This window comes from Branchiostoma floridae, chromosome 9 (assembly GCF_000003815.2).
Source record: "Branchiostoma floridae strain S238N-H82 chromosome 9, Bfl_VNyyK, whole genome shotgun sequence".
Taxonomy (NCBI): domain Eukaryota; kingdom Metazoa; phylum Chordata; class Leptocardii; order Amphioxiformes; family Branchiostomatidae; genus Branchiostoma; species Branchiostoma floridae.
The window spans coordinates 9,178,448-9,203,174 of record NC_049987.1 but is presented as its reverse complement, the minus strand read 5'-3'; the positions used below and the strand labels follow the sequence as shown (position 1 = coordinate 9,203,174).

Below are 24,727 nucleotides of genomic sequence, written 5' to 3'. Positions count from 1 at the left end.
AGTGTGAAGAAATTGTGACTGATCAAAAGAAGATCTCATGCTCAGGTGATGCAGGAATCAAGGAAATGGCTACCAAGTTTATTGTGATAAGTCATGCATCATGCATGTACCACGGTTTGTTTGCAGGAATGCTGAAAGCAGTGTAGGGTATGGGTATTCATACAAGCTGCGAACAATTTCCAAGTCTTTTCTCATTTTTCAAAACTATTATTGAGCAACAGAATGCTCAAACAATTGCATAATTCAAAATACATATGCTTGCATATAAAAAAGTGTGGTTACAAGTCTTTGGAAGATGTTCAAAAGGACAGACTTTTCATTTTTTGCTTAAAGTAAAATTTCTTCAGTCAGTTCTAACATCTTCCCATCCTCTGGCAAATTATGGTAATCCTGCCATAACCTTTCACCACATGTGCTGACAAATGGATATTTTACATCACTCATGAGTCATAGAAATTTCAACACTGCAAAAAGATATTCCCTTTCTATTGTCATTTTCTCCATTCAGGTCATTTCTGATACTTTTTTTCCATTCCACTTATATGCTAAACTTCTCAGTAGTGTACATAATTATCATTGTTTCAGGTTTTCAATCATAAGTCTCTAAATATAAAGACACACTGGCATTTATGCTATCCATACAAATGTTTTGGCTTGTCATTCAATCATTAAAACCTTTGACAGAAACTGACAATTTATAGCACTTAAGATAGTAGCAATGCATCATGTGACAGTGGTGCTTTCTCCCCTTTTCTTAAGCAATGTGCCACCGGTATCCAAACATAACATACATGTGCACCAAAAGTGACCAAGCAGTGGTTATGGAACATGGCAAGTACTTACCACTGGGGGAAACGATAACTGGCTGGGTCAGGCGCTGGTCCCCCTGGGGTGGAAGGTTCAACACGATGACTAGCACGGACCCCAGGGTTGTGCCTACCCAAAGGCATGGGGATGTCACAGGGTCTGTGGGGGAAACGACAGGTGAATCTATCAGACCACTTGAGAAGAAAGCACAATTTTGCTGTTTTGTGCAGTTGTGTAGTGATTGCATTGTTGAGGAGGCTACAAGGAAGTTTTATTGGCAGCAGTCATGTCAGGAAAGACTTTAAAAGGTTTTTAGTTCTGGGTTGAAGGAATTTGCCCTCTTCAGTCTACAAGCAGGCTATTTATCAACCTTGCAGCAGCAAGGTTAGCTTGCAGAGAGTTTTTTTAGATTTGCAGAGATTGGTCTAGAAGATTGGTCTGTATTAGATGAGCAGTAATCACATGTTACATCATTGCTGCAAGTCTGACTGGAGATGCCAAACAAATTGGAGAATATTGTAGTTAATAACATAATGAGTTTGCCTCATGACAAGGGCCATGATAACATTATGAGTAGATGATCAGAATTTATTCTCATTTTTGAAACAAAGGCCTGCTTATGAAATTTGTCTTGCAACAACGACTATCAGATGATTTGACGTACTTAAGGTCAACTGGAATTTTGAGAGAGCTATTGTGGTCAGAGTTTGCTGCGGATACCTAAGGAATATGTCTGTTGGGCTTTCCGTTTGTGGTGGTCAAAGGCCTCACTATGTTCAGGTGTCACCATGTAAGTGGTGGGGGTGGGGAAGAAAGCCGGTGTCGCATGCTGCTGCTCTTTACTTGGCCTCCGGTGACGAGATTTCGAAGGCCCTGGAATGAGCCAGTGCATTGTGGGTGGAACCAAGATGACAGCATAGGTTAAAGGTGAAAGCTACCTTTAAGTTAGTTTGTTTTGTGAAAACTATCTTTGATGCATAGGGGTTTGACAGCACAGATTAAAGATAAAAAACCTATCTTTGTGCTGTGAAACTATGTTTGGTATAAATGACTGTATAGGGCTTAAATCATGAGGCTCACATTTTTGACAAAGTCACCATTAGTATCTATTTTCATGTTCACTTTATGTACTGAATACCTGCAGTAGATTCTGTATAATTTTTCAATGTAGACTACGTTATGACTCACAATGTAAAAAAAAAATCTGAATGGTTTAACTTAAAAGCTGGTGCATTTATAGTAGAAATAAACTGAATTTTGTGGTATATTCAAAACAATTTCTGTCAAACCTTGAAAACTTCTATACCATCAGCTCTATGGTTAAAGGGGGTATCTCACTAAAGCTGTGGCTGAGCTATTTCAGTATTTGCCCCACAAATTTCATAGATAAAGAACAAATCTTTTAACACTTTGGGTGTTTTGCTGTCTAACAGCTTTAGTCATACTTATACATTTTGCATGATATTCCCATCACAAAGTCAAGAGCAACACAAATCCAATTGCAAATGCAGCGGCGCTGCTAACGTATCACAGTCAAGTAAGATACCCCTTGAACAAAACAAAACAAAAAGTCAAACTAATGCAAAATAAAATGTAGCAACAGCGTTATGCAGGCAACAATTGGAATGCCTGGATCCTCAGAGCCCCTACCTGTCTTCCTGGTGTAAGATTCTGTGAAGGACAGGCAGTTGATGCCCTCCGCGCTCACGTTCTCCAGACTGGACATGCTGGAGCTTCGTGAGCGGCTGAACGAGCCGTCCTTACTGTCAGCTGCAAGGAGACAACATGCAGGTCAACTCAGTACAGGTGAGGAAAGCTATCTGCACCAAGGAGGGAGGCTTTGCACAAGCCTTGCGGTCTCTGCTGTCTTTTCTTCACTTGGCAGCAACAAACACACAATGCAGCTTTGTAGATTCGTTTTCAGTACAATCATAGCAAGAGAGGCAACACGGTTAGCAAAGTTTGGACAATCAATTGACATTTTGCACTGTTCTGGCAGTGTCTGCATTCAAAATTTGCTTTTCTCATAAAACAATATATATATACAATGTATATATGATCCAATGTTGTCAAGCAAGAAAAGAATTGTCATTGTACATACCTGCAAGAAACACCATTTTACATTTAAAAAGTGCATATGACAAAACGAGCACATTATAAACTACCAAACAAATATATGTGTGACAGTGCATTTGCTGGGGAAATGATAATGAGCAGTCAGTGATATTAAAAAAAGATGCCGACAAAATTACAGGATCTGGTGATAAAGACTGTAGGCTGCAGATATTATTCTGTACTGCATAAGGAGTGCTTTAAACATATATGCCTGTGCAGTTAATGTGAAAAAACTGCAATATAAGGGGAGAGAAACCTATCTATGTCTGAAAGAACTGTCTGAAATTGGGCTAAATATAGTTACATATCAGGAAAGATGTAAGATCGTGTTACAGTTAGATGTTTGGTGACACTACACATCTATGCTACACACAATGTACATTTTGTATATCACTTTGCTACTGCATTATACACTGTTGCAGTTCAGCCTTTTAGAGGGGAGGGGGGGGGGTGATCGACTGGTTGCCTCTATCCTAGCTGTAGTACAGGAATTTAATGGTGAAGTTATTTGGAGTGTTCGTATACACTAATCTGAGGAAAGAGGGGGGATGAACATGAGGCAGAACAGCCACCTTTGGGTGAGTCTCTGCCCGGACATTTGTGGGAGGCTACATGGGGGTCTGTCCCCGCACATTTGGGGGTAACCTTGGGAGACTGGCTGCCGACACTGGAGGTGCTACTACTTCTCTGTCGGCGCAACATGGCCTCAGCTGCGAGGGAGAGACACATTCATGCATAAACGTCATGGTGTATGTGAACGTCATGATTTTCTGACCGGTCCCGATCATTGAAAATCCTTTTTTCTGCTGTATTGTGTGAGGTAGACAAGTATTTCATTCTAAACTACCTCCTGCATTAAGCCACTGTGATGTGTTACCTAACCTGGTTAAGTTTTTGGCATAAACATTGCAAAACGTATACAATGTTTTCAGCTGGAGCAGGAAAGGATGAAACTTTTCTTTGCTGCTTTTTTGTCAGCTGCATACTTACTTGTAAGGCTTTGTCATCGCTGTTATTTTTTGTCATTTTACCTTCTTCAGAAGCAGAAGCGCCACTTCAAGCCAAACAAAGCAGCTTTTATTATTAGTGAAGCAACAAAATGTAAAGAAGAAGAGATATAAAAAAACAGAAGTTTTGAAAAGAATGCTAAGCAGGAAAGAAACAGGACAGTAAACCTTTGATTAGTTCTGTCCGGAACAGCCGGCTCACGCTGGACCCCCAGGACATGCTGAGGCTGCTGTTCATGTCGTCACTGTCTGTGTCAGAGATAGCAAATCAGGCAAGAACAAAATTGGATAACAAAATGGCTCCACACTTGAGGCATCGCCAAAAAGTAATCAACTCAAAATCAAATCTCTACAAACAACCAAGCAGATCTAGACTATAGCTTTCCTACTGATACAGAGTATAGTGCAAAGGTAAATTAATGATACTACAGAAATCTTCTACATTTCTCAGAGTGTTTGTTATTTCAATGATGATGATGACTTTCCAAATGTTGAAAATCACTCCTATGCTCCAGGTAGAAAGTAGAGATTTTAGGACTGATATCTCTATATGTAGATCAGATACATCATTCATAAAAATTGACGGCGGAAGTTTTCATTGAATGACAATTATTTACTGATTACAGTCAGTTTGTCAGTCAAGTCAGGATGGCATTGCAGACTAAAAATGATCAACAGGAAAATCGTGACAGTTGATGTCAAAAAAAAGTAGTTGTTATAGTTCTCTTCCTCTGACATGTTACCAAGCGGTAACTTTTCAGTAGGAAGGGGATTAGGGTGTAAGGCACGTTACTGTGAATATTGAAATACATAATTTTTTTATTATCAACAAAGTGGTATTACATTCCTACTATGACATATTGAGAAGAACAGAGACTTGGAACCCAGCATGCACAGATACAGATCTGCCATTCCCCCAAGATTCTACTAAACCCAAAGCTCATGATAAAAGAGTCATGAAACTTGAAGCAGTGATAACCTTCTTGGTTCAACCCCTGCGGTCAGTGACCTTAGCAGACAGATGAATGGACGGTAGATCCTCCCAAGAGCCATGTGGGACTAGTCTGGACAAGGCCTATAACTCACCTGTCTGACCCTTCCTTACTAGTATCACTGTATCATACATCACTAGCCTTGTACAAAATTCTACTTCTGTTCAAAACATGCAACCAAACCCAAAATGACTCTGTCTCACTCTATGTGGAAAGGCTGCTGTACTTTCTCGAATAAAGAATGATTGTACTTTTTAAACTTTTCAAAATTGTAATAATATTATCATGAATTCTACTTCATCATGGATTCTGTCACCAGAGATGAGCCAAAGTGGGACAAAGGTGAGGTGTTGTACAGTCAGGCTCTAGTAAAATGATTGCATTGGGCTGGGACAAACTGAAATAATCTCACGTGACCTGTTTGGAAGACTCTTGATATCATCTAATTTTCCTGGTTAGGGCCAGTATGCCCTTTTCCTTTGTGCTGTTGCATACTGCATGCTCACTGCTGAGCCTTTTCAGAGTAGTCTAAGTAGGCCATAAGGATGTAAGTCATTCAGTATTCTCATCTACAATTTCATCATGCTTTTATTTTATTGTATGCCTTTCACTTTGATTACTCTGATTGTCGTATCAATTCACAATTAAGTACTGCAGAATGTAGATTCGAATTGCCTCAATCACAATTTTCAAAGGGCGCACTGTCCTCTTTCACATCAGCACTGCCCTCAATGATACAGAACTAGCATCTGTCATCCATCAAACTCATGTAATCATCACATAGCTTCATGTTAATGATTGCAAAGTACTTAATATTCACTCCCTAATATCATGATTGCCACCTAATTCCATCTCATCTGTAACCCGACCTGAAGGTCACTGAACTCATCTATGAGGTCATCAACCTCAATGTATTAACCTCATTCTGGGTGCTGTATCCTCTATCAAAGATTACATGATTGTTTGCAACTTCTAGGTAATACAAATTACCTTAAGTACATATCAAAGACATAAACTACCTGTCTGTAAGACCTACTAATAATGTTAATTGTCATCTTGCTGCAATATTGGGGCTGGAAATACTTCTTTTTTTCACTAATGCCTGCACCAGACAACTTTTACCAGCACCAAATTCTTTTACACTGAACATCTCTTTTCCTCCAACTGTCACTGTGTTTTGAAGTTGTTCCAATCAGTACCATTTTGAATCTTGTAATGCGCTGAATTAAAGCATATTACTGTGAAAAATATCAGGCATTTGGGAGCCTACCTAATGGTTTATGTCGTCCTAGTGGTGGACTATTTCATAATGGACCTGGGCAGGTAAGGTGCGGGTAGATACATGACATTGTACTTTTACCTACACCTACCCACATACACAGGTGGTACATTGTACCCCAAACAGTTTCATCATGTTGGTAGAATATAGGATATATGAGAAAACTTCTTATACAACCAGCAGGTACTTACTGAACTCAGCAGAAGGGAGCTCTGACGAAGGTGTCTGAGTGACATTGGAACGTAAGCAATGTTAAGTACCTGCTGGTTCTGTAAAAAAGATTCTCATATATCCTGGTACATTGTGGGTTGAGCCCTGAATATGTACTTTGTGGGTTGAGCCCTGAATATGTATGCTCAAACGTCCTTGGTGACATTCGATAGAATGTCACATTGCCAACAAATTTGGCCCACCGCGTTCAAAAATTAACATCTGTCACATCTGGTATAGAACCACATTAACACTACATGTACATCCCTGCCATGTACTTAATGCATGGTGAGTTCTGAGATGGCCTGAGTTGACTGTAAGGTAGGGTAGCATGTTCAATATAGAAAGGGTAAAAGTAGGAAGTACAACCACATTAACACATGAACACTATATGTACATCCCTACCATGTACTTTATGCACGGTGAGTTCTGTGATGGCCTGAGTTGACTGTAAGCTAGGATAGCATGTTCAATATAGAAAGGGCAAAAGTAGGAGGTACATTGTACAATATCACATACATAACATGAACTAGGATGCATGAAGGTTGACTCAGGTCATAAAATGAAACAGTTGATGACAAGTTATATCCGATCTGAAAGCCGCGCACGACAGGGCATTGACATCTAACACCTAGATTCCACCCCCTTTCAAATTTCCACAAAGGCTGTTCAAAAATAAATGGCATAAAAGTAATAAGTTCCACCAAAGTTTCAATATCTTTTGGTAGAAATCAGCAGCTTTCCTGACAAGTGCATGGAGTGAACATCTTACTGGAATTTTCAGCATGATCTCTCCCATACAAATGACCCAGAATAGGCACAGTAGCAGTGATACATGTATAGCTCAGTTGCTCCCTGAACCCCTGATCCCAACTAAATCCACCAGTCTACCCCTGCTGTTGTCTATCTCGCTGCTCTCTCAACATTCACAGATTACTTCAGATGTCAGCCGCGATAGACTCACTCACACAATTCATCTTGTATTCTCACACTAGCATCTAGTTCATATATTTCTTCCCCAAAACCAAGGGAGTCAACCCTGGATGATTTCAAGTTCTGCAGTACAAACATGAATGCAGTTCGTACAAAATGCACCAACTTGGACACATTTGAATGTGCTAGATATCTATCACTTAAATGCGATGGCTGGGAAAGTGAAATACAGGGAACGGGTCCATTCATCAGGATATACAGTCACTGTGTTAAAAGGGCAGCTTGAAAACTTATACATAAGATGATCTAAATTAAATGTTTAGGTACTTTTCCATCATAACTTCTGATGATTACACAATATAATAATCTGCATTCTCCTACATCATCTAGTATCTACAGTATCTGATCAAATTATAAATGTAAGCAGGGGGCTAAACTAGTTTTAGGGTTATTCATTTCACATTCTTTATAGACTGCCTAACACTGTTGGGTGCATTTGCATGACCTTTTAAAATCACACCAGGGAGCTGCAAATGCCATGCATGAAAAGCCACAAACACTGCTGTATAAGCTGGATATCATCCAAGAAATACGGGATATCAGACATGTACAGACAAACTGCACTGCATCCTAATGTAAGTTCTGTTGACGTCTAATAACAAGCTTCAGTGCTGCCTTCATAGACTTTGTGATGACACTTTGAGATGACGACTTAAATGCCACGTTTGATTCTAGCAAGCTCCTTATCATCAATGTCCCATAAATCTTCCATATGGATGGGAAAGTCTGCCCATTAGGCTATCACCTTAAAATCATACCTATAAACTTGTCACAGCAAAGCCTATCTTCAAGTTGGCTCGACTTGTGTTTTGCAACTGACCAACTGATATGACACACAAGACTTACCATCACCACCATTGCCCTCCATGGAAGCGGTGGAGTGGGCTTTGGACATCCTGGGTCGAGGCTGGTTGCGATTTCTCTTGATGTCTGCCAGCTTCTTCCGTGTGGTTCCCGTGGGACTCAGACACACCCCGTTGGACTCGTCTCTCTCTGTCGTCGGAGAACGGCAGCGCTCCTTAGGGAGAACAGAGATGTGTTACCCTCAATATACTTACAAAAGCTTAGTTCATTGACAAAATACATTATAATTATAAATTGTTCTCTAACTAAAAAATTGGACTCAGAATTTTTGACTGCCTCACTCAGTGTTCTTCAGCTGTCTGACCCAGTTGCTGCTGACATGTGACTTTCTACACAGCTCACAGACCAACAAACACTACAGAATACTTGGAAGCAGGACCAGGTTGCTTTTTTTGTGATAAGCTTTTAACAACTAAACAAGTACATTCTGATACTAGACTGATGATAGACTTCACAACACACATAACTGTCCTAATAACATACCTATATATACCGTTTATTAAGTGTGGCAAACACTGATGCAAGACATGGTCAAACACCCACAGGCGGACGTACGACAATAGCAAGCAGAAGTTACAACGTCCCACCTGCTCCCCTATTTCTGACTCCCCCAGCTTGCTTAGAGCCTTCAAAGGCTTCCTCCTCTGCGGGGATTGGAGCTGTGGAGGCACCACCGTTACATAGTATGCAATTCAGAAACTCAGATTCCCGCCAACACAGCTCAGTGTAAACAAAGCACAGATTACAGAGGTTCAGGTTCAATTAGCATTAAGGGACAAGACAGCCACAAATCGTAAACAGTACTTCATTTATGTGCGCATGAATCAGCCCACAACTTGTAAAACTTAAAGGTTGGTATAGAGGATTGTAAGGCTCATGGGCATACCAACACCATCAGGATAGGCTAAGGAGTGCTGGGAGACACAGACAGCGAGGCGTCAGGGAACAACTTCTGTTGTGACTCGGAGGCATAGCATGGGGAAGGTACTAAGACATACACAGGTCTTCAGGAGAGTGGAGCAAAAATACTACCGAATGGACCAACTTATCAGTTTTTGTTGTCTACAAAAACTACCGGTAGGACAAAATATTCTATGACTGACTGTAAACGCAGAGCGACTAAAGACTGTGAGCACTTGACTTATGCTGTAAGAGGATAACAAGTAAGAATGGGAAAATTATGTATCAAATGGTTTGATAGGAGCAAATGCAGGTAATTTTTTTCCATTATTAAGTCAATGTCACTCCAGGCAGAAAGTACAGCAGGGTAGGAGGGCATCAGTGAAAGTGCCCAAAAGTCGAATCAATATAGTTTTGATAGCTTTGCATCTGCATCATGTTGTCCTATGGTAAACATATATGAAGGCTAAATCATAACTGTACGACATTCAACTTTATTGATTTTCATCACCTGAGGCAGAGATTTCTGTCAAAGCTAGGCTTTATCTTTTCCTGAGAATTTAATGGTTCTTGAGATCAATGAAAGATCAAAACATAATATTGCACATTCTTTTGAAGTCATAGGATTGCAGTTTGCAAAGACATGTTTGCCATTACACAATATAGATGACACCAAATGTGTTACCGATATATATTCCATTAATAAAAGCATGCAAAAGTTTGTTCTTGCTGCTCTGTCATCTGGATACTTCCCTTTCAACACTCACCCTTCTAAACACAAGTTATAAACTTTATCTTCTAAACACAAGTTAAAAACTTAATCTTCTAAACGCAAGTTATAAACTTTATCTTCTAAACACAAGTTAACAACTTTATCTTCTAAACACAAGTTAAAAACTTTATCTTCTAAACACAAGTTAAAAACTTAATCTTCTAAACACAAGTTAAAAACTTTATCTTCTAAACACAAGTTAAAAACTTAATCTTCTAAACACAAGTTAAAAACTTTATCTTCTAAACACAAGTTAAAAACTTTATCTTCTAAACACAAGTTAAAAACTTTATCTTCTAAACACAAGTTAAAAACTTTATCTTCTAAACACAAGTTAAAAACTTTATCTCATACCTGTTCCACAGCCTGTGCCTCACCAAGGTCCCCGAGACCCGCTGGCGGCTTCTTTCTCTGCGGGGATCGGGGCTGTGTCCGCGTGTACGGGTCGGCAGAGCCATACAGGTCGGGGGTGCCCAGGTTCAGGAGGGTCGTCTTCTGAATTATGTCAACGATAGCCAGGCCCTGCATGTTGCCGAACGCCATCCTGGAACAGTGTGTCTTGTAGGTTGGGATTTTTCTCAACAACATTTACAGTACATAAAGTAGCCTTCATGGCAAGCATGCAAAAGATGGCAGCAATGGGAAAACAGTATGTAACCTTTAGAAGTGGTGAAGTTAAACGTTGCCTGTAGTCCAGGATAAAGTATAGAGAAAGTGTATGATTGGCACGAAATTTGAATGATGATATCTTGTTGTTTGACCATCTCATATTGATGTTACCATCAATTTCTATACATTCCTCTTAGTACTCCATCAATGACTGTTGGCTCTCAAAGCCTTTTTGGCAGAGCATTGTACTTAACACAAAACTATCCAACTGAGATGCATTGTGTACATCTTTGCTATGTCATCATGGTGAATGTTTCGGCACTTACAGCCCATATAAGGAGTTGATGGCCAGGCAGAGAATCTGGGAGGGCGGTTCTCCCTCAACGGTCACTAGCTGGGCACACAGGTCCACCTGGTAACCTGGGACCATCTTCTGAGGGCCAGACTTCACCTGTGCAGAAAAGGCCAATAATCAAATTACTTAGTAAATTTGTGAATAGTTTTATCACGTTGGTATACCACTGAATAAAGAGATTCTTTTACACAACCATTACTTGATTCAGACCAACATTTTGGTGACAGTCTGTCACCTTCTTCAGAGCAGTTATGACTGGTTCACATTGTACTGCAGGTGTCACTGCTCATATTTCACATGCGGCCACAAAATGATTTACTAAGTGAATCCTATAACGTCATGATAGTACCACCCAACCTGCTACATGTTGATATGCATGCTCCACTCAGAGTGATTTTACATTTAAGTCGATCCATGGTTTGACTTTCGTTTTTTATGATTTGATGTCTAGACAAAAATAAATGACTGTTTTTATGAAATAACCATTTCAATTTATGGTCATCAATCAAGTACTTTATGATTTATGGTTTATTTTAGTCACCTTTCACAGCTTTACTATGATTATTTGTTGTAATGTTATGTTGTGTTTGTTATTCCATGTCAGGGTTTTCTCACCAAGAAACCATTGATAGTGTCAGTAGACAACATGTACATCCTGGTGAAATAAAGTTAACTGTTAACTGTTAGTCAAAGTCAAACTAAACTATCATTTGACTAAAAAAATTCTATAGCAGTTAAGCAAGAACGATGTTTCATCACAACAGACAGAAGCTGGTATAGGGACACAATAAGCCTCGGTGGTCCTTCTGACATCCATCAAACCAAATTACACAAAAGGAGATAGCCAGAAGGGTTGCACTGGATATTCTCGCTTCTATTTTGGGGAGGAAGAATTGATTTTGAACTTCACTTTCAGCCAATGGGCAAAGGCATTTTGCATTAACATTACATGTGAGTAATCCCTTAGTTTTACCTTCCAGAAACGCTATCAATCTAAAATGCAGTTTTGACACGCTGTAAAGTTGGGAATAAGGGACATTGATGTTAATGTTGAAACTCTTCTTCTGCAAAAGATACCATTTGAGTAACGGTGTTAATAGCACAATGAATCTACATTCAGACTTCAGGCAGTTTACAATTAAAAGAAAAGTTCAAGGATGTCTCCTTTCCCATGGATGTACTTGTACTACAATTGCTACATGGAAGCTTAGTTTATCATTGTTAAATGTTGTGGTAAGGATGCAACTGAGTTACAATGTCCTCATTTACCGCTGAAATAATTACCAGTTTTTACCAGTCTTACAATGTACTTCTTAGTCATTGACAGAATTACTGTAATTATTCTTTTGTTTTATTACCTCTGAAACAGGAACTTTTTGTCACAACAGAAATCATTTCAGCACTATGGCCAGAACAACTTTCAAAGATGCAGCTGTGTGACAATCATGATAGAATTATTGTTACCATTTTTTGTTTTACTACCTCTGAAACAGGAACTGTATGTCACAACAGAAATCATGTCAACACCAAGGCAAGAACAACATTCAAGGAACTGTGCTACAAAGTTCTTTCTAAAATCTTTGCTATAACTATCATTACCATAAGTTGTTTCAGAAGCGCTGAAACAGATCAATTTGTCACAGTGGATATTACTTCAGCACTAAGGACAGACCAAGAACTGTGTTACAATGTACTTTTTTTACCATTGACATACAAATGTTATCATCATTCTTTGATCTATAAGCCCTAAAAGGGGAAAGCCATACAACAATGGATGGCATTTCATCACTAAGTATACTATTGTGTGCACGTAGCTTGACAAAACGTCTTATGGGAAAACATTGATGAAGTTTAGACACCCTGCTATTTGGTGCTACAGGGAAAACATTCTGCATTTTTGCAAAAATGTTGCCTTTCTAGTGGATTTCTTTGTCTGTTAAGTTCTGAAACAGTGTATGTTTGTTCCTTTAGCACTAAGAACATGATAAAAGCTATGGATGCACTGCAGTATGGTACTGCAGGATTCTTCTGACCTTGTATCACTCATTTAAAAAATCATCCCATTCGAGAGCTGTGAAGTTGTGACGGGACATTAAGTCCATTGTGAGTCACTGTATGTGGAGGGGCTGTACACACACAAAAGACATCCTGAGCCTTTAATATTGACACTTCACAGGCCTGCAGGTCCATTTACTTTACTTACTCATCTCACCTGTCTTGGCATGCCTTCAACAGGGTAATGACACTGCCTGTTATCATAGGTGCTGGGGCTATATGACTGATGTGCTCTCATATTGTTGTAATGAAATTTTAAATTTGCAGTAGTCTACATGGCAGACTACCTCAGGGTTATGTGAGGTGGGGCGAGTCACTGGCAGTCTTCCATTTCTGTAGGCATTCAAAGCAGCATGTAGTTTCTTTTTGTTGTGGTTCATGAGCAAGCAAATCTTTAAAAACTGTACTGTCTGCTCTCATCCATTTGTCCAAATTTAAAAGGAACAGTAGAATTTCTGTCTATATTTGTACAAAATTATTATAATGTGTATGCTATCATGGGATAAGGCTTTCAGAATACAACATAACAATAAATTAAGTAAACATGAAGGTGACAGTAACAGAACTCATGTTCTTAAATTTCAGTCATATTTTTGGAATTACACAATCATCAGTGTAATTATTTTCACACTACTCAAACAAAAGAAAAATGTTACGGACAGCTGAAAATAGGTGATGAGGACAAATGATAAGCAGATGATCAAAATAAAGTACAAAGTAGGTTTTTCCACTAGGGATGTCCCTGTAGCTTAACTGATAGCAGCCTCTTAGTTGATCCCCTGGTTCCAATTAGTGGATAACTGGGTCACTTGGTCTTTCGGAAGGGACATAAAATGGAGGTTCCATGTTTAGGGGTCCTGCGTTCTGAGAGGTACTTCAAGCACATTGGAAGTGCTAGTAACCCCTCTTTGTAAAAAAAATACCATTCTACAGAAACAGCAACGAAACTTCTGGCCTATGTGCCACAAGGCGAATGTAAGAAGGGAGTAGAAACAGAAAGAAACAACATGCCAACACCCGGGATCAAACCCGGGCTGGCAGATCACAAAGCCAGCAGTGAAACCACTAGGCCAGAAAAGGCTGTTCAGCCGATTCTTGTGGCTGTTTGACGCTACTTAAACCCCCCATTGTTACACAAGCAACAAGAAGAAGAAGAGGCTACTAGCCACCATGAGCATTAGGTTTATGATGGAAAAACACAAACCTTCAACAGGGGAGAGCCCACTTTCTCAGCTCCTTCTGAAGACGTGCTGTGGTGGGGGGAGGGGCTGGGCATGCCCCCTGACCCCGCCGACCCCACACTGCTGGAGGGGGGTTGCATGGGGGGAGGGATCTGATCTGTGTCGGGAGAGTCCAGGTCATCCACCTCGTACACCAGGGCTATCTCCAGGGTCTGAAAGAAAGGAGAAATATATTGTAACACAGTACAGACAGATGTCCTTTATTCCACGAACTATATCTGACTGGAACTTGCTTCCTTTAGAGATGGTGACTGCCCCATCCATTGAATCCTTCAGGGATAAGGTGGCATATCTGCATTAATACTTAAAGCATACCCCCAATTTCAAGACATACCATTACCTATGTAACCTTCTGTACCAGCACTACTGATAAGTGTGGCAGAAATACAACAAGATGATGTTGGCCACATTAACACAGAAGAAGACATTTTCTTCCTCTACAGGATAGACCAGTGATCTGCCATTGTTATTACATTGTAACACACCAACTGAATTTGTAAAAGTCTGCTACATAAAGGCTGACCAACAGTTTATGATTTTTTCAGCTGTATGCCCAACAGTCAGATCATGGTCTGACTTTGTTGCTGCCATTGAAACAACCACACAATGGATCTAACAATCAGACAGACATTGAATAAAGAGACTCTTTTTACACAGCTGTTGCTTTATTCACACCAATGTTTCGGTGATGGCCTGTCAACTTCTTCAGGGCAGTTCTGACTGGTTCACATTGTACTGCAGCATAGGTGTTGCTGCTCACAGTGCAGATGCGGTCATATACGTAAAGTTTCTACAATGTACATGCTGTAGTACAATGTAAACCAGTCAGAATTGCCCCGAAGAAGGTGACAGACGGTCACCAAAACGTTGGTGTGAATAAAGCAATGGTTGTGTAAAAAAGTCTCTTTTTTCACTGGCCTGATGAATCTATTGACAGAAACAGAAACTTACCGGTACGTCCACGGTGGTCTCCACCTTGTTGTACCTGTACACGATGACGTGCCCTGACGTGCCTGCCACACACAGTATTCTGCTCTCACAGCACATGGCGATCTTCACTATTGCAAAGGGATCTTCCTCGTACTCTGTACTCTGGTTCAGCGGCTGCTTCTCAAAGATCTTGCTGGTTCTCAGCTTGTACAGCAGCTGTAGTGTTACTAGGTATAGCGGAAAAAAGCATTGTCATTACTCCCTTTTAAACATTAACAAAAAGTGATAAATGTTGTTATAGAGGCCTTCTCAAGAATATCTTGAACACCTAAATAGTTGTCTGAAGTGTATATATACCAGGTCCTCAGGATTACTGATGCTAAATTGGTACTGCTCTTAATATTTTCACTTTTCATTCATATTTTTCTCAGGTGGCAGTATTATGGCACCCGGTCGAATTATGGGAGTAACAAAGTTACAAAATTGTCCTCCAAGTTGATACCTGTCTGATAAAATAAGAAACCATTGTACCTGCAGAGGCATCCCAGAACTTGAGAGACCCATCTGCATGACTGTAAAGGAGAATACATGTCATCATTTGATGGTGAAAGATCTTAAGTCAGATGTAATATCATCTTGCCATATCTATACCTCTTAAGCTTTATAACACCCTCAAAATATGCTGAGTAATCGTCTGTGATGTCATGGCTGATCAAACTGTTACAGGAACAATCAGAAAACTTAGACACTTCATAAATGTTTAATGGTTTCTAGTATGTTCTACTGTACCAGAACTTCAATCTAAATGTGTGGCAAAGGTCTGTTTCAAGTTGATAAAAATGTATTATAACTATAAGGTATAACTTTATAACAACAAAAAATAACCAGCTTCTCTCAACATTTTTACAATACTAACATGGTTAAACTGTAAGAACTTTGTACATTGCCTAGTACAGTTAGTTTCTGTTATACACTATAAAAAGTTAGCAATGTAGTCTGTGGCTAGCCGACTATGATATACTTTTCATGTTTGGTCATAATTAACTATTAATCAATAATTTCATTCATTCCACAATTGGTAAGGAAAGAGCACAGTAGATCTAGAGAAACATTCTGCTTACCCTGTTATGATAATCTCAGGATAGCTACATGTGGAGGTGCCCCACTCCCCTCCTTTCACAGGCCAATTCTGAAAAAGAAGCCCAAGTTACAGCATTGCAACCTACATTATGTGTACATGTATGCCAAAAGTAGACACATACTATCTTGTATGTTTTCTTTGTGAAAAGACTTCTTCCCTAACTGCGAAGAGAATGTGGTCTGCCCACCCAATAACAATAGCAATATCTATTGAGAATTACTTTGCAAGTTGTTGGCTTCTATCAATAATCATAAAAATGTAACTTTGCATAATACCTTCTTTTGTTGAAGTTTCATCTCCACTTGACATATTACATACTTTATCTTTCAACCTTCTACTGTCTTTACCCTTTATATCCAATACACATTGTAAAAAAAGTACCTCTCAGCTACGCTACTGTACAGCAAGGTTAACACCATACCCAGTTGTCAGTCCTTAAAGATACATCATTCTGAGATCAAGGAATTAGAATCCTTAGTGCTTGCGATGGATACCGATTGGTAGTAAATCTGACTGACCACCATCTGTTGACAGCCAAGTATTCTACAATGTAACCTCTACAGTACATCAGGACTAAAGTAATTGTCTACGATTGGAAACAGTGTTTTTATGAGAGAATACTCTGTTAACAACGTTCTAGGTTGTGAGTGTTCTATCAGGTGACGCCGGGAGTCAGCACCAGTCCCTGCCAAATAACATTAGCATTGGCACTAAGGTATAACCGTACCGTGTTGGTTGTATTGATCCTGGGGTGTTTCTGGGAAAGAACCAATTCCCCGTGGGAATATGACTGGTGTAACATAAATCACAGCTGCCTGTTCTCATTTGTCAGAGGGTATAATGAAAGAGGAGGTGCCGTTCCTCCTCGGGGTGTTACCTTATCGCTGAAGCCAGTTTTCTTCTGTTGTCTGGAGCCCACCGTGTAGAAGGCAGGGATCATCTCGGGCGGGCAGTCGGCATAATACGTGCAGCATGTGACAGGGGACTCATGCAGGTCCATGGGGTAGGGGTTCTGGAAGCAGGGGTACCTACAAGAAAGAAAGAAAAAATTAGCAAAGAAAGTCTGAAGCAAGGCTGCCTCCAATTAAAATTTTTTTTCTGTTTCGCTCATTGTTTGGGAGCCTAATAAGAAGTATTTTGTTGATTTTTGTTGCTAAGTCTATAGCTTTCAACTTACATAAAATCGATTTCTACCAATTTCATGTCAAGGAGTTTGGATTTTTTTTCACTTTTTCACTGAAGGGTAACTGCAATATTCGTCTGTCAAAACAAATACATGTCTGTTCCAGGAAAGAGGGATAAGTACTGGAGATAGCCATAGTCTGAAGACATAGAAAAACCATTTGACTACATAACCTTAAAAAATCAGTTTCAAAATAGACCCCCTTTTCTACAGTATTTCTTGGTTCGTCCCTTACCGCTTTTTGATAAAGCTACCATATCTAACACATGACACACAGTATAGAAACGAGCCTCCGAACAGTCCTGATCTCGACACAACAACATCTATAATTCATCATGCTAGTACAGTGATTTTGCTAGACAATAAGAATGGCTCACCCTGGTGTGGTTAGATCTATTACTACAAGGTCATTTTCCAGCAGCACTATAATGGCGTAAGGATCCTGGAAGTCTGCAAAACAACAAACAGAAAACAACTATCATACATGACTACATACATACATGTATACACGTAGGCAAAACTTAACCTCATGTAAGAGTCAAAGAACTCCAACATAAATATAACACAAGTTAATGTGTTGAAATCCCTGCAATATCCTGACTTAAGCTCTATTTCAAACCTTTGCATTTTGGATGCACTAACCTTAAATGACACTGCACAATCAGCAAAGTAACTTCTCCGGGGTAATTACACACCAGCCTGACTGCACATTTGTGTGATTAGCTTTCTCCTAACCTGAGTTATTCAGGAGTCAAGGTCTAGCCTTGAGAAATCCTCTCTAGTGATATAACTCTGCCAGAGGTTATCTCTTCTTAAGTGAACAATTTTTTTTAAACGAAACTTTCAATGATGATACAAAAGGAAAGGGGTTTCTACTTCTTACGATCTACAAAAGAAAATTAGTTTTCAGAACTTCATACAAGTACTGCAAACATAACATGACTAAGTACATGTATACATGTGTTCAAACGTGCATAATATCGTACTTTGTAGATAAACATATGTACGTTGTACAAATGTATCTGTAGAGCATATCTAACTGTCACGATCTGTGCTGTTAGGAAATTTGGATTCTTTTACATTTTGTACTCCTGAGCATTGCAAGGTTAGCATACATTTCAAGGACGTATACAGTCAAACCTGTACAAGAGACCTACCTCTACCTATGTAACTACAATTAGTGGTTCCATCTGCTGGAGATTTTAACCATTAACTCAAGCATTAACAATCCTGTCTTTGGTGACAACCTGTCAATATAGACCAGATGTTATCAGTCTGCTGAGTGGTCTTCTTGGGCAGTTTTGGCTGTATTTCAATGTCACAATCTCTAATAGTTTCCTATCTATTCCAGTAGATTGGACGTACCATTAGGCCAGGGGGTGGAGCTCACAGGCAGGAAGTTAACGACTGGATACTCCATTTCCAGGACGGTCACTGACTTGCCCTGCATGACCGTGATGCAGGGACGCCGCCCCGATCTCTCGTAGGGCAGACCGTCCGAAAACACTATAAACGGGTCCCTGTGTACAATGGAGACATGTATAGACATCCCATCTTAACGTGCACTCTCACTGCACTTGCGTCAAGTTTGCGTCACTGCGGGGTTCGTTCACTGCATCACTAATTTGTGATTTTCTCCAATTTTTTATATTTTAGATATTGCGTAATACGTAAAAGTATGACTTACAAGATGACAAAATACACAAAAAGTATCTCTGAAATTCGTCGGGTATCTTTAGAACCCTGCAGTGACACAAGCTTGGCACAAGTGTAGCGAGAGTGCACCTTCAGATGATCACTCTTTGCATACTGACCACTTTCCATGTAAGGTTTGTAAAATTCTAAAGTTGTCCATTCTACCGGTATTACATTTTCAAGTTCAGTACTGTCATCCCAAAAGTTTTGTCCTGATGCTTCTAAATCATCATCATGCTGCTAAAAGGCATCCTCAATCACACTGCTTTCTAATACTGCAAAGGTTCCTAAACAGCCTGCTTGTACAATTGATGCGGTATTCAATATGACCCTCTAAAACACTCTCTAAAATGAGTATGCTGTGCAGTCATCATAATAATTGTCTAACGTTATGTGACTTTTGACCCACTTCCACTACCTGTTCATATGCATATCATTCTATACTCCCATTCTTTAGATGATCAGACAGATCACTGCAGAGAATGCAAATTTTCTTCAAAGCCATTTCATAATATTTCAGCTTAACTAGCAGCTGGAAAATTCTGGTACCGAGGTGGGCTCAGATTACCATTATTCTGTTTGTTTGTTTGTTTGTTTGTTTGTTTCCACACCACTGGACTTTATGGGATTTCATAATACATCATGGCATGTGACAATCCCTGCATGGCAGATATAGGAAAATATATCAAAGAAGGTTTAGACATTAGAAATTCCTAAAATGATTGTAAAAGCCTCCAACGAATGTAAGAAACTTATCTCTTACAGATATATAACTACAACTCCTGTATTAGTTAGATAAGCCTTAAGTTAAGCTATAGAACTGTAGTTAATGTAGATGCCATACTTTGTACTTCGTACAATTGTTGTGCAATAAAGTTATACATATGACTCTCTAAGTATAAGACTCATGAGCGTGACAGCATACCCAGTTCTCTGTGTAGGCCAGGCCACCTTCATGATGGGCCTGCAGGCCTCAGGTTTGGAGCCCTTCTGTGCGGGGTGTCCGTGGGGCTGGAACACCTGCGCAGGCTTGCTGGGGCTCCTGTAGTTCCACACTGTCAGACTGCCGTCAGAGTGACTGCACATAAACTGCTTGCCTTCGTGGTGCCAGGCCAGGGAATGTAATGTCTGCTACAGATGGGAAGAATAAATCAGTCCTGACATGAGTTTTTTTAAACAAATTTATGAGAAAAAAATCACTCTGATGATCATTAACTTTCCTAAATAAATAAGAGACAAAAACAATATTCTTTAATCTGAATGGAGCAAAGATTTCAAATGGTTGCTGAGGTATAGCAATGGAAATTTTAAAAAGGCAGCATATGAAGTGCCTCAGTATCTGAGTTTCTTGGCTGTATTTAAACACCAACTGGGTATTACTAGGGGATAGAGAGACTGTTTTTCAATGAGGGTGATGAGCACAGAAACTAATTACCTAAAATTGAACAAAGAACAAAAAAAGTCTTACTAAATGACACTTTGTTGGTGTAAATGTCAATCCCCTGAAGCTGGTTTTTACTTGTATGTTTATGTTTCTCTATCTCTTTCCTCTCTTTCTTTCTCTCTCTCTCTCTCACTATATATATATAATATATACCTTTTAAAATGAGTACGCTGCGGGCTGTGCAGTCATAATAATTGTCTAACCTCAGGTGACTTTTGACCCACTTACCTGTTCACATGCATATCTACACTCAGCTGCTTTGGTCTTCAGGTCCCACTGCACAATCATGCCTGTCTCAAAACCAATTAACAGCTGCAACAGACAAGAGTCATCCATCAAACATGCTATAGTCAGAGGAGGAAATTAAATTTCATCTGAAGAGTTTCTCGCAAATCGCGGAATTGGTTGGAATTAGTACAGTCTAGATTGGGGTCAAGCAAGTAGAAAGGACGGGGCTTGAAATACTGGGTGCACATGCATCTTTTGTGCACATAAAGTTGTAGCTGTGAACCTAATTCTTTTTTAATGGCTGGTGCACCAGTTGACCTGGACATTTGTGTAGAGTACTGCAGCAATACACAGTACATATTTATATTTATATAGTCATATAAATTTTACAAAAGTTAGCTATAGAAATCCAGATTTTAGCTATCAGGAGAGGCATACAGTAATATTTGCAATCAGGTTTTGCTGTAACAGTTGTAGCCAGCTAGAAATCATTTTCTGTCCCCTTGATTTTGAATGGCTTTGATGCAGCGTTCCTAAGGGGGTCCGGGGGCATGCTCCCAAGGAAAATTCTAAAATCTAGACCCTCTGAAATGCTATTTCCTGCATTTTGAGGGTAAATTTTGCTCACAGAGGATGGAATGGGCAAATTTTTTTTCTGTCCCCAGCTGCAAAATTCCATCAAAGGACAGAAGGACAGGTGCTGGCTACAACCCTGAACAGTTATACTAGTCTTTATTTCAATGGACATGCACTCATTTCTTTATCTGTTCACCTACATTTTTACAGTGTATGTTAGGTGCACTGGCCACATATCTAAAAAAATGAATTTCAAACCCTGAGAGTACCAGAATATTGAAAGTAATTTAGGTTGGAATCTCGTCTTGCTGTACATAATGTTTACAATCAATATAAAGATTGTGCAGCATTATTGAGTGATTACAAAGAAATAGCAACAATAAATGTATCGTATGTGACGACAAATGTCTTGAGGTTTCTTTAGTTACACAGGTCATAATGTGTAGTAAGGGCTTTTTATCAGAGACATACCGTATATTCTCGAATAAAGTACACACCCCAATTAAAGTACGCACCCCTGATTTTGGAAAAGTCTTAGACAGATCTTTGGGACTGAAAGGTAAAATGGAAAAACTCAAATAAAGTACGCACCCCTTCTCCATCAATTTTGAACAGACCTTTAACTGGATAAATTCAAATTTATGATGTTTTCCCCAGGTTATTTTGCATGAAATACCCTGCATTTACACTGTCATTGTCTCTATAAACTTGTGAATTGCCTACTGCAAATTATAAAAATCACTGAAAACTGGTAGAAGAAATCAGGGAAAACCAGTTGTACAAGTCAAAGTCACTAACTCAAAAGGATTGTATGCAAATGCCAATCTTATGTAAATCATGTTTAGACAATTTCTTTGTTTCATGTTTAGACAACTACAAGACAACAACAATGTGCATGTTTTGAAACATTACTAGAAGTGTAGCTCCACCTTGCTTTATTTTAGGCTTTTTTACCATTTCTCTGTGCAGTGACCTCAAATAAAGTACGCACCCCAACTTTGGCAACAACTTGTAGCACCTTTTCAATTTTGAAAAGTTAAAAAAGTGCGTACTTTATTCGAGAATATACGGTACATGCTTTTGAAGCTACAATCACGAATCATAATAAAGTAGCCAACTGTTGATACTGATGGAGCAAACTAAGCCTGTCTCCACCCAAATCAGAAAGGCCTTTTCTGTAAAAGTATCATTGTCTTAAGTTTTATCTGACAATGCAGGAATCTTGCACATTAACATGCTAAAAATCAGTCTTTTTTCTAGGGCAAAAGAATAAGAATCCTTTTACAATACCCTGAAGAGAAGAATATAGGCTGTCAGGCAAATCTGAATTGGAGTAAATAAGTCAGCATGCAATTTTCTCCTTTTTTTGCTCACCTTACTAGAGTCGGTTGGATTGTCGCTGAGGGACACCACAGGGCCGGGGTGAGTTCTCTGAGACCTGAGAAACAAACACAACCATGTCAATTATTAAATATTACTGCACATGATGTGAAGATCTTCTAGATCAAATAGTTTCTCTCCTGAATAGATGACAACAATGACGGATGGTTCTGCTAAACTGAAAGACAACGTGGGAATGGAAAATGTGCGAGGTTGTTCCGCGTCTAGCCTTCGTCTTACCTCCCGAGACAGATAAACGGCCACATGTACAAAAAACTGGAGCACGGTTTCACTCCTGGTGGTCGTAAAAAAATCGTTTTGCGCCATTTCTGGTGGGAGGGTCATGAATGCTCAGCCCCCAAATTCCCTTGCAAGTACTAACATATCAACTTTGGAGTCCAGAGATGTTGAACCTAGCGCTCAGGCACTTCCAACCCACAAAGAGTTCTGTATGATTTTAGTGAAAAAAATATTGCAATCAACCTTTTCCCTTCTGATTCAGAAATGCAGTTGGGAGAATGTTGAGACAAATTTGAAAATTCTAAATGCATACTTTGAACATGAGCAAAGTTACAATGATCAGACAGTTCATAAGTTATATTGCAGAGCATGCAAATTTTCTTTGAAGGCATGTCACAATATTTCAGGCTTAACAAGCAGATGAAAATCCCTTGGATAATGGTGGCACTGGGATGGGCTCAAATTACAGTTATTCTGTTCGCACTACTGGTACCATCAAAGCCAGTCGGCATCATGCATTTTTCACTAAATGTCCTTATCAATATTCTGACAGGCAAAATGCAGTGGAGTCAATGGCAATTCAGATGACACCATCTCCATTGTTCTGTGTATGACAGGTAGAATTGGCATCAAAAGGACTGCCTGCATATGGCAATGATGCTGAATACAATTTTGTAGCCGCAAATAACACTGGGGCAATCTGAGGGTTTTTTTCATGGAACTGATAGAGTCTGAATTATTGAAATCTTCCCAAATCATACCGAAAACATAGAATCGATTATTAAGTAAAGCGAATGAAGCTTAGTTTTTGCTACAAATGGAACCTTCGTAATAGTAGCTTTCTCTTTAGGCTATATTGCACATTTAAGTACTATGATCACCTTTCAAAGGTTGATAGAATTTCTAGACTTCGCTTCTGGCAACCACATTGTCAATATCCTTTCAACGTTCATCCATTAATTCTAAATACTGCCCACTGGCAAGGTGTCCGTCACGTTAAGAGGAGAGTTTTTAACCAAACCGTTTGACGCTTCCCCTCCTGCTGTGAGGTGGTTCTGTACCCAGACACGGCGGCACCAAAACTTTTCTGTGTAAAGATTTACCTTTCAAAACATGACACAACAGAAGTGGAAGCTAATTCACCACTTTGGGTAGAACTGTTCCCTCAAGGGATAGGAAGATCAGGTAAGATTGTGTCTGCCAACTTTGCGCCCCTTCTTGATACACTCAGTCGCACATTCACAGAACCTATCTTTTAGCATGTTATATATATGAAACCAGGCTTTCAAAATTAAGTCAGCATAGTAGACAGTAAAAACTTGAACACTTCTTCTATCCTTATTAATGCTTGTAATTCTTTAAAACTTTTTGTCACTTGTATCATGATCACTGCCTGTACTTCATCTTGGGCTTAGGAGATGTTGTATACTGTGCCATTTATACTAATACAAGTTTCACAAGACAGAGAGAGAATGGGGCTTATCAAGGAGGAACACATTGGAGAAAGGATGAGTGAAGAAAGTCTTGATTATAAGTTTGAAAGCCAGCTGATGAAGTAAGAATACTAGGATAGCAGGGCTCAAAATACCACCTGCATATGCAGGTTTATAGTGCAGGTAAAATTGGAGCTATGCAGGTATTTCTGGTGTCTACCTGCACCTAACCTGCACTGGTCCATGTTTTATACATAAATGTTCTTTGATGAAGGTGT

The 24,727-nt window shown here is 39.4% G+C and overlaps 1 protein-coding gene across 15 annotated transcripts in view; it reads right to left on the bottom strand.

Moving 5' to 3' along the window:
- Positions 1-24,727, bottom strand: part of LOC118422738 (syntaxin-binding protein 5-like) — a 62,801-nt gene that overhangs the window by 11,324 nt on the left and 26,750 nt on the right. For 4 of the 15 annotated variants that reach the window (XM_035830466.1, XM_035830468.1, XM_035830470.1 and 1 more), the window contains exons 6-24: positions 22,771-22,834; positions 20,821-20,904; positions 20,074-20,279; positions 18,819-18,973; positions 17,831-17,903; positions 17,148-17,298; positions 16,251-16,318; positions 15,661-15,701; positions 15,151-15,356; positions 14,163-14,351; positions 10,875-10,999; positions 10,294-10,483; positions 8,855-8,926; positions 8,250-8,421; positions 4,098-4,178; positions 3,495-3,632; positions 2,458-2,577; positions 1,528-1,680; positions 844-966 (exon numbers count right to left, since the gene is read on the bottom strand). In XM_035830466.1, the coding sequence (XP_035686359.1) occupies positions 844-966; positions 1,528-1,680; positions 2,458-2,577; positions 3,495-3,632; positions 4,098-4,178; positions 8,250-8,421; positions 8,855-8,926; positions 10,294-10,483; positions 10,875-10,999; positions 14,163-14,351; positions 15,151-15,356; positions 15,661-15,701; positions 16,251-16,318; positions 17,148-17,298; positions 17,831-17,903; positions 18,819-18,973; positions 20,074-20,279; positions 20,821-20,904; positions 22,771-22,834 (2,411 nt within the window). The remainder of the gene's footprint in view (positions 1-843; positions 967-1,527; positions 1,681-2,457; positions 2,578-3,494; positions 3,633-4,097; positions 4,179-8,249; positions 8,422-8,854; positions 8,927-10,293; positions 10,484-10,874; positions 11,000-14,162; positions 14,352-15,150; positions 15,357-15,660; positions 15,702-16,250; positions 16,319-17,147; positions 17,299-17,830; positions 17,904-18,818; positions 18,974-20,073; positions 20,280-20,820; positions 20,905-22,770; positions 22,835-24,727) is intronic. The other 11 variants (XM_035830476.1, XM_035830478.1, XM_035830467.1 and 8 more) reach the window with 10 other exon arrangements.